The sequence below is a fragment of the Lithobates pipiens genome, unplaced genomic scaffold, assembly GCF_037356315.1.
Source record: "Lithobates pipiens isolate NorthernLeopardFrog02 unplaced genomic scaffold, aLitPip1_a1.2 Scaffold_13, whole genome shotgun sequence".
NCBI lineage: Eukaryota > Metazoa > Chordata > Amphibia > Anura > Ranidae > Lithobates > Lithobates pipiens.
In genome coordinates, this window is record NW_027507718.1 from 359,690,556 (window position 1) to 359,710,265 (window position 19,710).

General features: G+C 44.1%; 1 protein-coding gene across 1 annotated transcript in view; it reads left to right on the forward strand.

Moving 5' to 3' along the window:
* CPE (carboxypeptidase E) overlaps positions 1–17,891 on the forward strand; it is a 95,792-nt gene extending 77,901 nt beyond the window's left edge. The window contains exons 6-9 of the mRNA XM_077477164.1: positions 3,955–4,094; positions 5,439–5,538; positions 12,577–12,695; positions 15,864–17,891. Of these exons, the coding sequence (XP_077333290.1) occupies positions 3,955–4,094; positions 5,439–5,538; positions 12,577–12,695; positions 15,864–15,962 (458 nt within the window). The 3' untranslated portion in view covers positions 15,963–17,891. The remainder of the gene's footprint in view (positions 1–3,954; positions 4,095–5,438; positions 5,539–12,576; positions 12,696–15,863) is intronic.
* Positions 17,892–19,710: the final 1,819 nt, after the last annotated feature.

The window sequence follows — 19,710 nt, forward strand, 5'->3', positions numbered from 1 at the left end:
TTGTTTGTTTATGGAAATGACCGGGCATGCCTTTTAACCACTTGCCGACCGCCGCACGCCGATGTACGTCGGCAGAATGGCACGGGCAGGCATAAGGGCTTACATGTCCGCCCGGTGCCTGCGGCGGTCGGTATTCGTTCGGGAGCGATCCCGGACGAGGGGACGGCCATTCATTCATGGCCACCCCCTCTCGATCGCTCCCGGCGAATGAAAATGTCCGGTGACATCACTTCCTCTCCTGTAATGTAAACACAGGAGAGGAAGTGATGTATTCTCTCCTCTGTGTCGGTAGTTTTCATTCCGGCACCGAGGAGAGAGGTTCGGTGAGTTGCACCAACACACCCCACATACAGTAGAACATGCCAGGCACACTCACACCCCCCCCTTTACCCCCGATCACCCCCCAATTACCCCTGCCCCCCCAGTCACAGTGACACCAATTGCTTTTTTTTTTTTTTTTTGTATTGGTGTCATTTGTGACTGTAGTAACTGTTAGGGCAGTTAGGGTTAGCCCCCTTTAGTTCTAATGTGCCCCCCTAACCCCCCCAATAAAGGTTTAACCCCGTGATCACCCCCCGTCGCCAGTGTCACTAAGGCTGGGTTCACATTGCAGCGGTTTATGAGAACGAATGTGATTCGCACCGCACTGCAGTGCAAATCACATCCGATCTCTGTGCGATTCGAGTTCAGCCATACAGATAGTATGGCTGAATTCGTGTCGCACCCGCCGCACCCGCCGCAAATTCGCATGGGACCCTTTTTTTGGCCCGCAGCAGAATCGGATCGCATGGGTGTTCACACCATGCGATCCGAGTTTGCAGATCGCACTGCGATATGCGAACTGATCTGGGGGTGTCATTAACATTTCACTGACACTCCCAGCAGTTCGCATAGGGCAGTGTGAACTGCCGCCGGGAGGCATGCGATGCGGGAACCCGCCGCGGATTCATGGCGTTCCCGCATCGCTCCAGTGTGAACCCAGCCTAATAAGCGATAGTTTTTCTGATCGCTGTATTAGTGTCACAGGTGACGCTTGTTAGGCAGGTAGGTATTTAGGTTCGCCGCAGCTTTTTATAGCGCCAGGGACCCCCATATACTACCGCATAAAGCCCCCTGATTGCCCCCTAGTTAACCCTTTCACCAGTGATCACCATATAACTGTTACAGGTGACGCTGGTTGGTTAGTTATTTTTTTATAGTTTCAGGGCACCCGCCATTTATTACCTAATAAAGGTTTAACCCCCTGATCACCCGGCGGGTGTCATTTGTGACTGTAATAACTGTTAGGGCAGTTAGGGTTAGCCCCCTTTAGTTCTAAGGTACCCCCCCTAACCCCCCCAATAAAGGTTTAACCCCGTGATCACCCCCCGTCGCCAGTGTCACTAAGGCTGGGTTCACATTGCAGCGGTTTATGAGAACGGATGTGATTCGCACCGCACTGCAGTGCAAATCACATCCGATCTCTGTGCGATTTGAGTTCAGCCATACAGATAGTATGGCTGAATTCGTGTCGCACCCGCCGCACCCGCCGCAAACTCGCACGGGACCCTTTTTTTGGTCCGCAGCAGAATCGGATCGCATGGGTGTTCACACCATGCGATCCGAGTTTGCAGATCACACTGCAATATGCAAACTGATCTGGGGGTGTCATTAACATTTCACTGACACTCCCAGCAGTTCGCATAGGGCAGTGTGAACTGCCGCCGGGAGGCATGTGATGCGGGAACCCGCCGCGCATTCGTGGCGTTCCCGCATCGCTCCAGTGTGAACCCAGCCTAATAAGCGATCGTTTTTCTGATCACTGTATTAGTGTCACAGGTGACGCTAGTTAGGCAGGTAGGTATTTAGGTTCGCCGCAGCTTTTTATAGCGCCAGGGACCCCCATATACTACCGCATAAAGCCCCCTGATTGCCCCCTAGTTAACCCTTTCACCAGTGATCACCATATAACTGTTACAGGTGACGCTGGTTGGTTAGTTATTTTTTTTATAGTTTCAGGGCACCCGCCATTTATTACCTAGTCTCACTAGTGTACCCCTAAATTTAGGGGTGTCTACTTTCCAAAATGGGGTCATTTGGGGGGGGTTTGTGCCATCTTGGCATTTTATGGCCTTCAAAACTGTAACGCCCTTAGAAAGCCTGAAGGCGGTGCTTGGTTTTCGGGGCCCCGTACGCGGCTAGGCTCCCAAAAAGTCCCACATATGTGGTATCCCCGTACTCAGGAGAAGCAGCAGAATTTATTTTGGGGTGTCATTTCACATATGCCCATGGCATGCGTGAGCAATATATCATTTAGTGACAACTTTGTGGAAAAAAAAAAAAAAAAAAGTTTGTAATTTTCCCGCAACTTGTGGCAAAATATAAAATATTCCATGGACTCAACATGCCTCTCAGCAAATAGCTTGGGGTGTCTACTTTCTAAAATGGGGTCATTTGTGGGGGTTTTGTGCCATCTTGGCATTTTATGGCCTTCAAAACTGTAATAGGTAGTGAGGAGTGAAGTCAAATATTTACGCCCTTAGAAAACCTGAAGGCGGTTCTTGGCTTTCGGGGCCCCGTTCGCGGCTAGGCTCCCAAAAAGTCCCACATATGTGGTATCCCCGTACTCAGGAGAAGAAGCAGAATTTATTTTGGGGTGTCATTTCACATATGCCCATAGCATGTGTGAGCAATATATCATTTAGTGACAACTTTGTGTAAAAAAAAAAAAAAATTTTTTTTTTGTCATTATTCAATCGCTTGAGGCAAAAAAATAAAATATTCAATGGGCTCAACATGCCTCTTATCAATTTCCTTAGGGTGTCTACTTTCCAAAATGGGGTCATTTGGGGGGGTTTTGTACTGCCCTGCCATTTTAGCACCTCAAGAAATGAGATAGGCAGTCGTAAACTAAAAGCTGCGTAAATTCCAGAAAACGTACCTTAGTTTGTAGATGTGACAACTTTTGCGCAAACCAATAAATATACAATTATTGACTTTTTTTTTACCAAAGACATGTGGCTGAATACATTTTGGCCTAAATGTATGACTAAAATTGAGTTTATTGGATTTTTCTAATAACAAAAAGTAGAAAATATCATTTTTTTTCAAAATTTGCGGTCTTTTTACGTTTATATCGCAAAAAATAAAAATCGCAGAGGCAATCAAATACCATCAAAAGAAAGCTCTATTTGTGGGAAGAAAAGGACGCAAATTTTGTTTGGGTACAACATTGCATGACCAGTTAAAGCAGCGCAGTGCCAAATTGTAAAAAGACCTCTGGTCATTTACCAGCAAAATGGTCCGGTCTGAAGGTGGTTAAAGGTTGTTTCAATCCCAAGTAAAATGCTGGAAAGCCAATCTGCATGAGGTCTAAGATTATTGGTAGTAAGTTGGAGTTTGTACTGTGACTTTCTACGGACCAGAGGGGAACCAGACCAAGATTATTATTTTTTAAACACTTCCACATGTGCATGATTCCAAAGCTGGATTCACATGGCGTTTGGATGTGGAAGAGTATCCTGTGTCTGTGTTGCTGCAGTGGCATGCCTACTGCTCCCCCGTGACCATGGCCTGAATGTTAAAAAAAAAAAAAAAAACGAAGGCAGTTGTCCTGTACCACTATACCCACTTCTTGCATGTGTGCTGATTCATTGAGCCCATTGCACTACATTTGCCCCATGAATCGGCAAGCACCCGACAGGGGTCAAACCCATATATATACTGACTTTTACATCTTGCATCTATTTAATCACTAGAACCTGAAGCAAAATCTCCAATGGGACACAGATGGTGAAAAATATTCTGACAGGGGTTATAACACTCCCTTACTCTATCCAATATGAAAAAAAGGGTTTTGCCTATAGTTCTGCTTTAATGAAACACATATTACATTGTTTTTAACCTACAGTTCATGGATGTATTTTCCATGAAGTCTCCCAGTAAACACCAATAAACAATGTGCTTGAATTTCAGGAATGCAGGATTTCAATTATTTAAGCAGTAACTCTTTTGAAATAACTGTCGAGCTGAGCTGTGACAAGTTTCCACCTGAAGAACTTCTAAAGAATTACTGGGAAGAAAACAAGGACTCTCTAGTGAATTACATTAAGCAGGTATTTTCTGTTTTTAGGAAGTAATGCATTGATATGTTTAATTGTTATCCTAGTATTCTGTAAATAGTATTGTTTTCTGAATCCCGTTATAAGATAGGAGAATTTAAAAGAATATAAGGCCCGTGAATTACCTTAACATTCTGTACTGAATAAACTCTACTTCTTCTGAAGATGGCTTTTGCTATATATATATATATATATATATATATATATATATATATATATACACACACACACACACACACACACACACACACACACACACACACACACACACACACACTATATGTATATAAATATATAAAATGCTATGCATGCCATTTGCCGCACATACACATTTTGTAATTTAGTATAATTTATATTGACTGTTTCAATCTGCATCTCAGATTTTTTTTTTTTTTTTGTTAAACTACCAATACATTCTGGGGTTCTTCCCACACCATAGCAACACACAGGGTGCTTTGTGTAATTTCCTGATCATGTGATTTCCCATCAGTGTTTTTCCTATTACTACACTGGGACTGATTAGTTAATGTTAGCAATCAGACCCTTCCTCTTAGCACTCTCTTCCTTAAGTTGGAAGAACTTAAAAGAATGACCTGTCTCTGTATCAACAGTAATTGTTGATAATCCATGTGACCTAATATAAGCAGCAGTAGGAAATTCTAGGAGCATATATAGGTGTGCCTCTGTATTGGAAACTATATGCTTCAACTGTTTGGCAATAGAGAGACTGAGTTTTGGAAAAGCATCATGATTACAAAGGTTGCTGCCTAGGTTCTATCTGCTGGCTACCCGATGACCCTATACTGTGCATGCACAATGTATGTGTGCTACATAGTCCCGAAGCCTCCTAGAATGCGTGCCATGGGTATCTCAGGAGGCTTCAGGCAGGGGTCATTCTTGCCTAGTCCAAATGAAAAGAACTCACCGCTCCCGGTGTAACTGATATGGCCACTGGAACACACACCTGAGTGCTAGCCCCGGCTCACCTCTGTGGTAAATTGGCAAAATAAGAAATGGCTGCATATCACGTGGGCTCCAAGTAAAGTTTATTGGAATATGAAAATATCCAAAATGACACCAGAGGACACCAGCAGTGATCAAGGTAGATGTGTTTCACACAACAGAAATGTGCTTAATCATCACCATTCATTCTTGCCTAGGTGAGAAAGGTGGAAGCAGCACAGGCTGTGCTCTAGAAAAAAAAAATAATTTGCAATTTTAGTGAAGGTAATGCCTACAGTATGTAGCTAGAAGGTGTTTTTAGACATCTGCATAGAGTTTTTTCTTTTGACTCTTACTGGTAGACATAGCCTGAAATCAACTTTATCTATTTTTCAGGTGCATCGTGGAGTGAAAGGATTTGTTAAGGACCATCAGGGAAATCCCATTGCTAATGCAACAATATCCGTAGATGGGATCAACCATGACATAACCACAGGTGAGTCTGGAAGACAGTCTAGGCTAGGTCATCTAATGAGCCCAGGGAGAAGAAAATACATAAAATATTTACTTGAACTTCATACAGTTATAGTTGATCTCATATATAGAGGTATGGTACTTATTAAACATTTACACTAGGGGAAATTTACTAAAACTGGTGTACACAGAATCTGGTGCTGCTGTGCATAGTAACCAATCAGCTTCTAAGCCCTCGTTCGCATCGGCATGATTTGACATGCAATTTGACAGGTCAAATCGAACCCTATTGCTGGAAATAGGAGCATCCTAATGGGTGCGACGGCGACTTTGTAGCGCTCACTGATTTACAAAAGTAGGTCCCGTAAGCTAGCCCGTACACCTAAGGTGTTTCCGTATCTGACTTATTTCGATAAGTTCATATACAAGGAATGGGGTCGACCGCAACGGTCCTTTTTGGTCCCCAAATACGTGCGATACCCCTTTGAGGAGAGCCTTCTAAAAAAAATGGTCGGCTCCTCTGGTCGTGGACCCCCCAGTATCCAGGTTAAACAAAGTAACCACGATCCTGGTAGAGGGGACTACTGCATTTAAGGACCCTACTGACAGGAAAGCCGAGGCAGTGGCTCGTTCCTTGTTTACGGTTGTGGGGACAGATATGCGACCAGTACTGGCATCCGCACTTGTGTCGCAGACACTTACTGAGTGGGCAAAAGTTTTGCACCGCGAATTGGGGGAGCAACAGGCTTCTCCTGTCTGCATGGAACTAGCAGACCAACTAGTGCAAGGCCTTCAGTACGTTTGTGACGCGGCCCTGGATACTATCCCTCTGTTATCCAGGGCTTCAGTGTCAGCAGTGGTGCTGAGGCGCCTGATTTGGCTAAAATGCTGGTCGGCTGACCAGGCATCTAAAAAAGCCCTGACTGATTTACCCTTCATTGGCGAGTGGCTCTTTGGAGCCTCATTGGATGACATTATTAAAAATGCCACAGGTCGTAAGAGTACACTACTCCTACAGGCCAGGAAGGCTAACGAGCTACGCCGTAGGCAAGGGCCCTAATTTTCCGCTCACAAATGTTTTTTTGTCCGCCTGGGGCTTGGGCTAAATGTCCCCAGCCCAACAGGACAACCTCTGAAGGACAAAAACGTCCCTGGAACCGCAAGCCTGCGAGCAAAAGTGCTACCGCATGAAGGTTTTCCCCTGCCCGCAACTCGGGTGGGGGGTCGCCTTCGGAAGTTTGCAGCCGGTGTGCTTCTCGGCTGTCCGACCAATGGGTCTGCGATCTGATTTCCTCCGGCTACAAGATAGAGTTCCTCTCTTGGCCGCCAAACAGATTCTTCCCCTCCAGCATACCCGTACTGCCAGCTCGCCGGGAGGCCCTAATGGGGGCGGTAAGGGACCTGCTGAGTCGCGGGGTGATAGTACCTGTTCCGGAGCTGGAACAATTCCAGGGGTTCTACTCCAAACTGTTTGTAGTCCCCAAAAAGGAAGGGGTGTATCCAATCTTGGACCTGAAAGCCCTGAATTACTTTGTAAAAGTACAGAGGTTCAGAATGGAATCGGTTCGCTCAGTAGTCGCTGCACTCCATCAAGGGGACTCCCTGGCGTCTTTGGACATCCAAGATGCATACCCATATGCCTTTGGCATCAGAAATTTCTGCGAGTTGCAGTCGGCGAAGCACACTACCAGTTTGTGGCTCTCCTCTTTGGGTTGGCAGCAGCCCCCCAAGTCTTTACCAAGGTATTGGCTCCTGTTTTGGCGTTGCTGCGACAACGCGGGATCGCGATCGTAGGTTACTTAAACAATTTCCTCCTGAGAGCATCTTCCGCCTCAGAATTAGAGGAGGATGTGGAGATCACCATGCAGACCCTGCAGGAATTTGGGTGTCTGTTGAACCTAAAAAAGTCGGTGATCGGACCGACTCAGCACTTGGAGTACCTAGGCTTACTGCTGGACTCCATGGAAGCGAAAGTGTTTCTCCCTTCAGACAAGCTGCACACTCTCAGAACCGCGTTAAAACTGCTGATGAACTGCAGGTGGTTGTCGCTACGCTTCTGCATGCAAGTCCTGGGACTCATGGTGGCCTCCTTCGAGGTAGTACCGTATTCCCAGTTTCACACCAGAGTCTTGCAGAAGGAGATCTTGACAAAATGGGACAAATCACCGTTATCCCTGGGGCAGCAGATTCAGGTGAGCCAGTTAGTCAGGGACTCCCTGCTCTGGTGGCTGAGGTCCCTGGCACTTTGGTCCGGGAAGTCATTCCTATCTCTGCATTGGACAGTGATCACAACAGACGCCAGCCTAACCGGCTGGGGTGGAGTAATGGGAGTTCAGTCGACCCAGGGCCTCTGGTTGGAGGAGGAATCCAAATTGCCGATGAATGTGCTCGAGCTGTGAGCGATCAGGCTGCCTCTCCACATGGTCAATAAGACTTTGAGGGTGTCCGATCAGGATCTAGTCAGACAATGCCACAGCGGTGGCATATGTCAATCACCAAAGAGGAACAAGAAGCTTGGCTGCCGCACGGGAGGTCGCTCACATCCTTCAGTGGGCATAGCGACATGTACCAGCCCTATCGGCCATTTACATCCCGGGAGTGGAGAACTGGCAGGCGGACTGTCGCCAGATGCTGGACCCAGGAGAATGGGCATTGCATCCGGAGGTGTTCAGGCTACTGTGCCTGCGATGGGACACACCAAACGTGGATCTTCTGGCCTCCCCTCTCAATCGGAAGGTGCTGAGATTCCTGTCCAGGACACAAAATCCTTGGGCAGACGCGTAGGACGCGCTGGTGGCTCCGTGGGATCAGTACCAGCATTTCCTCCACTAAAACTGTTACCACGTCTGCTCCGCAGAGTGGACGCCGAGGGGATTCCAGTTATACTGATTGCCCCAGATTGGCCTCAGCGTCCCTGGTACGCAGACCTAGTGCGCCTGGTGGCGAACGCCCCATGGCGACTGCCGCTATGAGAGGACCTGCTGTCTCAAGGTCCGATTCTCCATCCTGCTTTACCATCGCTGGTTTTGACGGCATGGCTATTGAGAGCCAGGTGTTGAGAAGCCGGGGTCTTTTAGACTCTGTGATTCCAACTATGCTGAGAGCACGGAAATCTTCTTCTCGGAAGATATACCATCGTACCTGGAAGGTCTACATCTCCATGTGTGAGGAGAAAGGATGGCGTCCCCGCTCCTTTTCTATATCCAGGGTCCCGCTGTTCCTACAGCAAGGAGTAGACCAGAAATTGGCTTTGAGCACCATTAAAGGACAAATTTCAGCTTTGGCTGTCTTTTTTAAGTGACCCCTGGCGTCTCACTCTCTAGTGAGCATTTTTGTTCAAGGGGTGTGAGATTGACACCTCGCTGGTCACCTGGTATGGATTTAAAGGGGAGGCCTATGCCGAAAAAACGGCGTGGGGGTCCCCCCAAAGTCCATAGTAGACCCTTATCCGAGCACGCAGCCAGGCCGGTCAGGAAAGGGGGTGGGGAAGAGCGAAACCTTCCCCCGAGCCGTACCAGGCCGCGTAATTGGAATCCGGGAGCCCCCTTGTATATAAAAAAACACAACACAAGTTTTAAAAATAATTTATTAGACAGCTCCGGGTCTTCTTCCGTCTCGGGGGGGGTCTTCTTGCCGGAATCCTCCGATGTCTTCTGCTAGCTCTTTTACGAGTGGAGGAGCCCGGTTTTCTTCTTCATCGTTGCTGCCATCTGGGGGTCTTCTTTCGACTTCGGGGTCTTGTCCCGCTCTTCAGTTCTTCTTGCTGGGCCTCCGCTATCTTCTTATAGCTCTTTTACTAGTGTTGGCCTGGTCTTATGCCGCCACCATAATTTTTCTCTTCTTCTCTTCTTTCTTGCGATGTCCCTTATTAAAGGGGCTCCCGGATTCCGATAAGCCCCGTGCCCGCAGACCCCGACAGCCAATGGCCAGGGTAGTCGGGAAGAGGCCCTTGTCCTCATCAACATGGGGACAAGGTGCTTTGGGTTGGGGGGCTGCAGGGGACGCAGCCTGGTACGGCTCAGGAGGGGGGGAATGGCGGTCGCTCGTCCCCACTCCCTTTCCTGACCGGCCGGGCTTCGTGCTCGGATAAGGGTCTGCTATGGAATTTGGGGGGGCCCTCACGACGTTTTTTCGGCGTAGGAGTTCCCCTTTAAATCCATACCAGGTGACAGGGCCAGCGAGGTGTCAATCTCGCCGATGGGGGCGGTGACATTGACTTCCTTTGCTAGTCCCGTCTACCTCGAGCCACGTTCAAAATGAACGGACTTTTCTACGTGTGTGGGCAAGTCCGTTCATTTCAAAAGTCCGGCGGACTCCCGCCAAAAAAATAATATTTTTGACTTCATACCTTTGCGCTCTATTTTTACTTATAGTTTTTTTTACCTTATCTATTTCAGCCATCTCAGGGCTATAGTATGCACTATATGGTACAATTGATACACTTATATGTTTATCAGTAGATTTTTACATAGAATATCTCTGTGGGTGATCCTTGTGAGCTTTGGTGTGTTGCTTGACGGTGGAGACACTACATACCCCAGCCCACTCACATATATCAAACTGTGAATGTTCAAATACAGGGATTTCTCCCTCCTCTTACCAACCTAGAGGCTGGAAAAACATCCTGTCTAGCCCTACTCCTTTGGTCTTTAATAGCACCGTCTTCCTTAAATGATTTGTTATGCTCTGCTATGCATCATTAACCACCATGAGGAAAGAAATTAATACGCATGTCCCTATCCCCCCCTGTTTTTCCAAAACATGTTGGGATCCTTTGTGATCACACTTTCCATGTGAGACTCCATGGTTGGAGTCTTTGTGTGTTCCAAAAATTAGAACTGTATATGTAGTATGTGTCCTATCTATTGTTTTTAAGTGCGCCATTTGTATTCTGTATATTTTGTACTTCAATAAAATTAGTGTATTTTTTTAAATACTTTGGTACTGTTCTAAATAATCCTCATATTTATCACCCCTACCTGCATAATCCCCAGGGCATTCCTTTCTAAAAAAAAATGTATTATGGGATGTGGTAGGAGCTTTTTGGGATAAACTCTCAGGTGATTTCTCTTCTATCATATATAAATTTCAGGCCAGCTTGCTGCATTAACATTCGTGCTCAGCTTAGCTGAGTGTATATATTTAGCCTGTGTGAATGTGGAGAAGGCAACCACCTAGTGGTAATTTCCTTCAAGACTGTTATACCATTGTTTCTTGAAGAAATAACTGTAAATAATGATTCATGAAATCTTAAATAGCTTCAAAATATAGATAGAATTATGCAGTAAATGTGAATAATCCTAAAAAACTTGGGGTGGCGTTCCAGACAATCATCCTTTGAGTTAGGTGACTCCTAATCAAAGGTGCAGGAGGCTAGGTAGCCATCCATTGGCTCTGTGGCATATACTGGAAAGGGAGAAAAACCACCGCACACTAACCGGCCTGAAAGGTAAATTAACAGGACAGGTTTAGCCTGACTTCACCCAGGCCATACCCCTAATGCATTTCACTCTGCTCAATCATGACTTAGGCTGGGTTCACACTGCTGCGGGGGGAGATCCGGATGTGATTCGCACCGCAAATCGCATCCGATCTCCGTAGCGCTGCGAGTTCAGCCATACAGATAGTATGGCTGAACTCGCAGCGGTCCCGCAGCAAACTCGCACGGGACCCTTTTTTTCGTCCGCAACAGAATCGGATCGCATGGGCGTTCACACCATGCGATCCGATTCTTGTGCGAGTCGGCAGATCGCACTGCGATATGCGATCGGATCTGGGGGTGTCATTAACATATCATTGACACTCCCAGCCGTTCGCATAGGGCAGTGTGAACTGCCGGCGGGAGTCGTGCGATGCGGGAAAACGCCGCGGATTCGCGGCGTTCCCGCATCGCAGCGGTGTGAACCCGGCCTTAATCATGGAGGAATGACAATAATCTTGTCTCTGTAAAATGTATTCTTCATTGGACGAAAAAAGGTGTAGCTGAGCATTTCTACAGCTTTCTCCCATCAGCTTTAGGCCGGGTTCACACCGCTGCGATGCGGGAACGCCGCGAATCCGCGGCGTTTTCCCGCATCGCACGACTCCCGCCGGCAGTTCACACTGCCCTATGCGAACGGCTGGGAGTGTCAATGATATGTTAATGACACCCCCAGATCCGATCGCATATCGCAGTGCGATCTGCCGACTCGCACAAGAATCGGATCGCATGGTGTGAACGCCCATGCGATCCGATTCTGTTGCGGACGAAAAAAAGGGTCCCGTGCGAGTTTGCTGCGGGACCGCTGCGAGTTCAGCCATACTATCTGTATGGCTGAACTCGCAGCGCTACGGAGATCGGATGTGATTTGCGGTGCGAATCACATCCGGATCTCCCCCCGCAGCAGTGTGAACCCAGCCTTACAGAGAAGAGAAATCAGTAACAGAGGAGGCAAGCTGAACCCCTAAAGTTTGCTTGGGCAGCTGCTGCTGGGACTGTCTGCAGCCCTTGAAGGGAATATCTACAGATATCTACATTAGATCTACAGAGAACTATAATCACAGCAACACATTTGTTTTATTACATCAGCATTTTAATAGCAATATACGGTAAACAAAATGTAAAATTGGCAAGCCAATATAAGCTCATTCCTTTCATGTAAGTGCTGCCTGACTGCTGACCATCTCTTTCACAACTTCCTGGATCCTAAGCAAGCTTTGCAGCTTCCCCTCTGCTATTTACTTTCCATCTCTAAGGACTACATATCCCATGGTACTTTGCTGTCTGCAAACCATGATTCCTGTACTGACTCCAGCTCGCTTAAACTCCTCATCTCAGCACCTCTATAGTTCAGAAGGCAGGCTCTGTGAAATGTGTGACACTGCAGTGTCTAGTCACAGGACATGGTGAATACTTGTCATGGAATTTAAGGAAGTGGGAATCTCCTTCAGTTTACAAACTTCAAGTTCATTCAGATGAATAGGCTAGAAATAATTGAACTACAATGTGGAAATGAATATATGATTTTTAATTAATTGACAATAGATGCTTTAAATATGTATATATATGTTTTTTTCTTAGCTAAGGACGGTGATTACTGGAGGTTGCTTTCACCTGGAAACTACAAAGTCACAGCTTCAGCTCCTGGCTTTCTGGCAAGCACTAAAAAAGTAGCTGTTGCCTATAGTCCTGCTACCAAGGTAATCATTTTCTAATGATTTCTTGTAATTGACCAATATAAAACTGCTCTGATAGGGAATAAGACTTTTTGAAGCATTTGTCCACCTGGTTTTAATGAGCCCTTAAAGTGGTTGTAAACTCCCATTGATTAATTGTACCTATTGTTAAGCCTATAGTAAATATCTCCTAAACGTGCACCATTTAGGAGATATTTACTATATATGCAGCCGATGACGTCATCGGCGCATGCGCTCTGATGGAACGGCCATCCATGCTGTTCCTTCAGAGCCTTGTGCCGTGACCGGCGGTTCCCGAGAGTCGCAGTACCGGAGTCTGCGGACCTGGAAGAAAGACAGGAGAAGATGCATGCAGCGCTGTAGGGCTTAGTTTGCAGGTAAATTTGACATAATGTGCTGGTATGTGATGCATACTAGCACATTATGACTTTACTTTGCAGGTTAGGGAAAAAAAAAAGCCAGCGGTTTACTCCCTCTTTAAACACTAATTTAAATCCTAATGATATACATGGCCGACTATTTAAAACAGAGCAGATAATGCTATCTGCAGGACACTGCAGTGTTTACTGATAAAATGCAGGCAGCATGATTTAGTCTACAGTATCCTATAGAGTATAAAAGCCCTTTCACACTGAGGCGCTTTACAGGCGCTATAGTGCTAAAAATAGCACCTGTAATGCGCCTCTCCTGAAAGCCTGAGGGCTTTTGCACTGGAGCGGTGCGCTGGCAGGACGTCAAAAAAAGTCCAGCTAGCAGCTTCTTTGAGGTGCTTTTTAAAATCAATGGGCAGCGCCGCTGCAGCGGAGCTTTGCTGGGCTTTTACCCCTTTTTCGGCGGCTAGCTGGGGGTTAAAAGTGCCCTGCTAGCGGCCAAAACACGCAGCTAAAATGACGGTAAAGCTCTGCTCTGTTATATAGCGGCGCTTTGCCACCAATGCCCGGGCAAGTGTGAAAGTGCCCTAACTCTTCAAAAAACACAATGCGAAAGAGCGAGAGCCCAGTTTCAGTACTTTGACAGGTCATGTTAACAGGATATGACCTCCCAGAAAATGTTCCCCCATGAATGGGGCTTTACTTGCTTAAGATTAAAGTGATTGTAAACCCCCACATATACCCAGTGAAGTGACTGGCTACCGGTGATACACAGAGATTAAACAAATCCTGCTACATAAGTTGTACATGATTATCTGCAATCTATGTTGAATTTATAAAGTTTGTATGAGAGTTCAGAAAATAGGAGAAGGAAACCTGAAGTTAGACCCTGAAGAGCTCAGTGAGGAGAGCTTTGACAGCTGATTGGAGGGAAGAGACAGACCCCCCCTTTAACAGAGCATATAGGAAAAGATCTGAGTCTGTCAATGTGCTGGAGCTCCCTCCCCTGTCATCTTTTTTTCTCTTGGTCTCAAGAAAACGTGTCAGGAGTGGCTCATGCCGATAGAGGAATAAGGCAGCAGACAGAAATGCCACTTAGTGCTCTTAAAAGATAAGTTCACCTTTTGTAACATGTTACACACGTATTTAGGGTATAACATGTAAGATGTTACAATAAAAAAATATGTGTTTTGTGAATGGGAAAACGACAAGTCCCGACAGCCTTAAACTACCAGAGCGCCGTTGATCTGCACAGACAATCTGCAAGGTGCAATGCTTCACAGGTCTCTAACAAAAAAATAATAAATGCATATTTTTTTTACTTGTATTTATTATTTTTTGGAGAAAAGGGAACTTATCCTTTAACCAGCCCTGGAAGGATTTCCCCCCTTAATGACCAGGCAATTTTTTGCGATACGGCACTGCGTTACTTTAACTAGCAATTGCGCGGTCGCGTGACGCTGTATCCAGTCCTTTTTTTTCCCACAAATAGCGCTTTCTTCTGATGGTAATTGATCACCTCTGCCGTTTTTATCTTTTGCACTATTAACAAAAAAGAGCGACAATTTTGAAAGAAAAAATAATATTTTTTACTTTTTGCTATAATAAATATCCCCCACAAAAAAAGTAAAAAAATACACTAAAGATGGATATTATTTGTTCATATTTCATGTCTGAGATTTACAGCCACTTTAATGGTATATTTGTAAAGCACTGTTCTGTACTTTATAAATGTGGCAATGTTTTTTTTTTTTGGTAAGTCCATGCTGCTGCTTTATAAGTGGGCCCCATGATATCTTTATTAACCCCCCTGACGGTCTTCCCGAGTCTGGCTCGGGGTGGAATTTTTGTACCATTAGCGGTAACCCCGAGCCAGACTTGGGACTGCATCGCTGGATCCAGGAGGAGGTTTACTTACCTTCTCCCTCGGATCCAGCGTTGTCTCCCCGCTGTACAAGCGAGCCGTGTCTCGCTCGATCTATCACGGAGCCGATCTCCGTTCCCTGCGAGCGTTGCGACGCACGGGAACGGAGATCGGAGCCAAATTCAAAAAGTGAAACACACAGTATACATACAGTATAATGCAATCTTACAGATTACATTGCTGTATGTAATTATTTCACACCCCCTTTGTCCCTAGTGGTCTGCCCAGTGTCCTGCATGCAGTTTTATATTATAAAAACTGTTCTTTCTGCCTGGAAACTGGAGATTGTCCATAGCAACCAAAACTGTCCCTTTACATCAAAAATGATTTTAGACCAGCTAGAAAACAGCGATAATAAATTAGAATCACTCGCAGAACTGAGGGATAGCGATTTGTGGGGAGATCCATCATCAAATATTGAAAAGTAATGACAGTGACAATTCTGCAACTGAGCAAATTTCAGTGTTTTTGATTTGATTACATTATTGAATAATTTTTATTATTGTTATATTATTATTATTTGGTACAATTATTTATAGTTATTTATTATATTATAATTTATGATTTCATTTTTCAAACTTTATCATACCCGGGATGTCTGCTAGACTCTGGTTTGGACAGATTTAAGAGAGTTATTCCTAAGAATTACAGGACTACAATATAAAACGCCAAATTTTCATGCAAAATAATTGTACCGCTTTTAGCACCTAAAATCCGAAATAATCATACCGCCAGGGAGGTTAATCTTTTGTGAATCATGCCAGGGGTGAGATGTATTTTCTCTACTGCTCCCACGCTCTTATTTTTTCTGCTGCTCACACGTCTTCTTTTTTTTTTCATTGACTGCAAAAAAGTATATTTTTTCCTTTTACACAGATTGATTTTGATTTGGAGTCCTTATCGGAAAGAAAAGAGGAGGAAAAGGAAGAGCTGATGGAATGGTGGAAGATGATGTCCCAGACTTTGAATTTTTAAGAAAACAATAATAACGTCCTTTTAATTTATATGTTCAGTTGGTATGCAGTACTGTGGACTATATATGTATAGAAATGAGTTTATATAAATGCATAAATATTCCCGAAAGCATGTCGTAAACTCATTCCTATAGATAATTGGCAATGTGTGATTTTGATCTTTCAGCCTCTGTTCTCTTTGTTTTTTGTGATAATCTGATTATGAACCTGCACTCTTTAGAAATGCTAGACTCTACGCTAGGGTTACTGTAGAACTTGGCACAACAATTCTGTGACAACGTCTGAGTGACAGCTTCAATTTTCTATCCAACGTAGGAGTCAAGATGATGGCTGTTTCAGTAGAAATGCAATATTCTATGCCCAAGCCATGTGTTGTAAAACATATTCTAGTTTACACAATAGTATAGCACAGCTGTTGCCAAAAATATCTTGGCAGTATGTATGTAGAAATGGGCTCCGGAAAAAGAAATGTATATCTGTAATGATTGAGTTGTGTTGTTTATATTTTATTTTCTTCTGAATGTGAATTACATCATTATGTTGCCTCAAAAAATGAGCATTTCATTACTAGATAACACTGTGGCGTTCTCCTAATATACAGCCTAAAAACACAAGCACATGTTATTACTGGGATAGATTATGTCTGTTATGCAGCTGTTGTTGATTTAGCCTTGGTGATGGGAGCAATATCAAAATAGAAGATGACTGAAGGCAACATATATAAGCTTATTTACTAATGCCGTCCAAGGGGCAATGGCATGAAGCACAATGGTTAGCTTTGAGGTCTTAGGTTCAGTTTGTCTGCAATAGAACATATGTTCTTCTTTTGCTTGTGTGGGTCTCCTCCTGAAACTTTAAAACCTATTGGTAGGTTATTTGGGTTCAACATCAAACAGACCCTAAAGAGTCTGGGGTTTATTTACTAAAACTGGAGAGTGCAAAATCTGGTGCATCTGTGCATGGTAGCCAGTCGTCTTCTAACTTCAACTTGTTCAATTAAGCTTTGACTAAAAAAAACAAAACAAACTGTAAGCCTGGTCTCTATTCAGAGCTGCACCAGATTTTGCACTCCAGTTTTAGTAAATCAACCCATGTGTTATATGACCATTGTGAAGCCATTAGATTGTAAGCTCCATGGGAGCAGGGATGATGTTATTTATTCTGATAATGTGTTTATGTGTTGTAGATCAATAGATAATAAACCCACGGTGACCTATCAGAAATTATCATTCATTACTCTCACCAATATTGGTGGTACCAGTTGGTAGTTGTTAGTATTAACAGACCTGAAAGAACATATTTTATGTAGATTAGATACTTTAAACACACTGCAATTTAAATTATAAATCGTGATATTAAAAATACAACATTGGTCTATCTGAATTTTATGGAACATATTATGGCACATATTACAGGGGCAACTATGGTCAGAGGATCCTCTGTTAGGTTTAATGACAGTTAAGTGCTGTGGGTGCTCAGTTCTGATTGGTTGCTGTGGGTTACCACTACACACCACAGCTCTTTGCACTATAATAATAATAAATAAACCGAATAGTGTGATTCCATCAACAGCAGAATGTATTAGAGAGGTTACTGCTCAGACTATATCATTGCTGCAATTACCTGATATTCTGTGTAATATAACATATTCAGTCTATTAAATTAATAGTTATTAAAACTGCATACTATTAGCATGTCAGCATTTTGATACATATTACATAATTTATACACTGGAAAAAGCACAGCAATGCAGTACTGAACGTGATCATCATGTAAACTGATTAATGATGTTGCATCTACTTGTTCAGACTAACTTTCAATCTGTAATTCAATAAAAAATGCCATGTCCCATTGTAAGTGTACACTGCCAGGTATTCTTGTTGCTAGCACATCCCAGTCATACATTAAACTCCAACAAAGTGTACTTCAATCTGTGTAATGAGTGACTTCATAGACCTTGAAGTATTTACATTTAAAACTGTTGCCTCATTCGAGGTTGACATTTAGCTTATCAAATTTGCATAGGGGGCCATGTACAAAAAATAGTTTTGGATCAGTAATGTTGCCCAACATATGCACATATTGTCATGCTGGTGTTAAGATGCCAACAGGCGTTAAAAAATGTTCACATGGTCAATATGGATTTAGGCATCCCCGTGACCCTGTCCAGTGCTCCCTGGCTGTGCCACCTCAAATGAAAGTTGTTCCATCAGGACTTCCACCATCCTCAGTCCAACTTGCATGTTTGTGCAAAGAGCTTTCTTAGGCAAAACCCTTTGGCAGTCAGGATGTTTGTAGGCAAGTTTTAGGCACCTTTCAGGTTACCTAATGATCACCTTTAAGGGGAGCTGGCTTTATACCCTGAGCTCTGAGCTCTTATTGCCCCCTATATATTAGTTGTACGCAAATATATGTCAGTGGCAAGGGATGTGTTGTTTCCTATGAGCCTATCTAGTCTGCAAATGCTCTTCTAACTAGGATTTTACTCTTCTACAGAAATAAAGGAGCAGTAGTTAATATACAGTAGAAGGCAGTTGGAGATGTTATAATCAATCCACACTTATGCTGCTCTCAAACCTTATTTACAATCCCAATAAACTGGTGGTGGGGGGATACATCAACTGGCTACAGCCCATAGCCCAAGGTTCAATTATTCCACCACTGTTTATTGTTACATTGATGCATTTGTTGCTATTATGATCACAATTATCACAAAGGAGAAGGCCTTAAAAAAATATAAGGCTGAGGGATCATCAGCATTCAGACTTTACAAAGAATGCAACAAGATATGTAAGGGTGCAATTAGAGTGGTTAATATAGAACACAAAAGACACATCAGTGGAGGAGAGCAAAAAAAATCCCCCAAAATTCTTTAAGTATATAAACAGCAAAAAAGGGAGGACAGACCATATTGGCCCCATAAAGAATGAGGAAGGACATCTGGTTACAACGAATGGGGAGATGGTTATGGTTAAAATGGGGAGATGGTTGAAGTTATTGAATTTATTCTTCTCAGTCTTCACAAGGGAATCGGGGGGCTTCAGTGACCAAAACTGCAGTGTTTGTCCTCATGACACATCAGTCTACTGAGTGGAATGGTACCAGCTGATTTAAGAAAAGCCAATGTAGCACCAATATTGTTTTTAAAAAAGGGCCAAAATACATCCCTGGGAATTATAGCCCAGTTAGCCTAACATCAATAGTATGCCAGCTCTTGGAGGTGATAAGGGACTATATACAAGATTTTAGTAATGAAAACAGTATCATTAGCAGCAATCAGCATGGATTCATGAAGAATTGTTCTTGCCAAACCAATCTATTAACCTTCTATGAGGAGGTGAGCTGCCATGTAGATAAAGGAAGGCTCGTAGATGTGTATCTGGATTTTGCAAAAGCATTTGACAGTTTCCCATAAACATTTACTGTGCAAAGTAAGGTCTGTTGGCATGAACCATAGGGTGAGTACATGGATTGAAAACTGGCTACAAGGGTGAGTTCAGAGGGTGGTGATAAATGTGAAATACTCTTAATGCTCAGGGATGGGAAGTGGGGTCCCCTGGGTTCTCTGCTGGGACCAATCCTGTTTAATTTGTTCATAAACGACCTGGAGGATGGGGTAAACAGCTCAATCTCTGTATTTGCAGACAACAATAAGCTAAGCAGGGCAATAACTTCTCCACGGGATGTGGAAACCTTGCAAGAAGATCTGAACAAATTAATGGGCTGGGCAACTACATGGCAAATGAGGT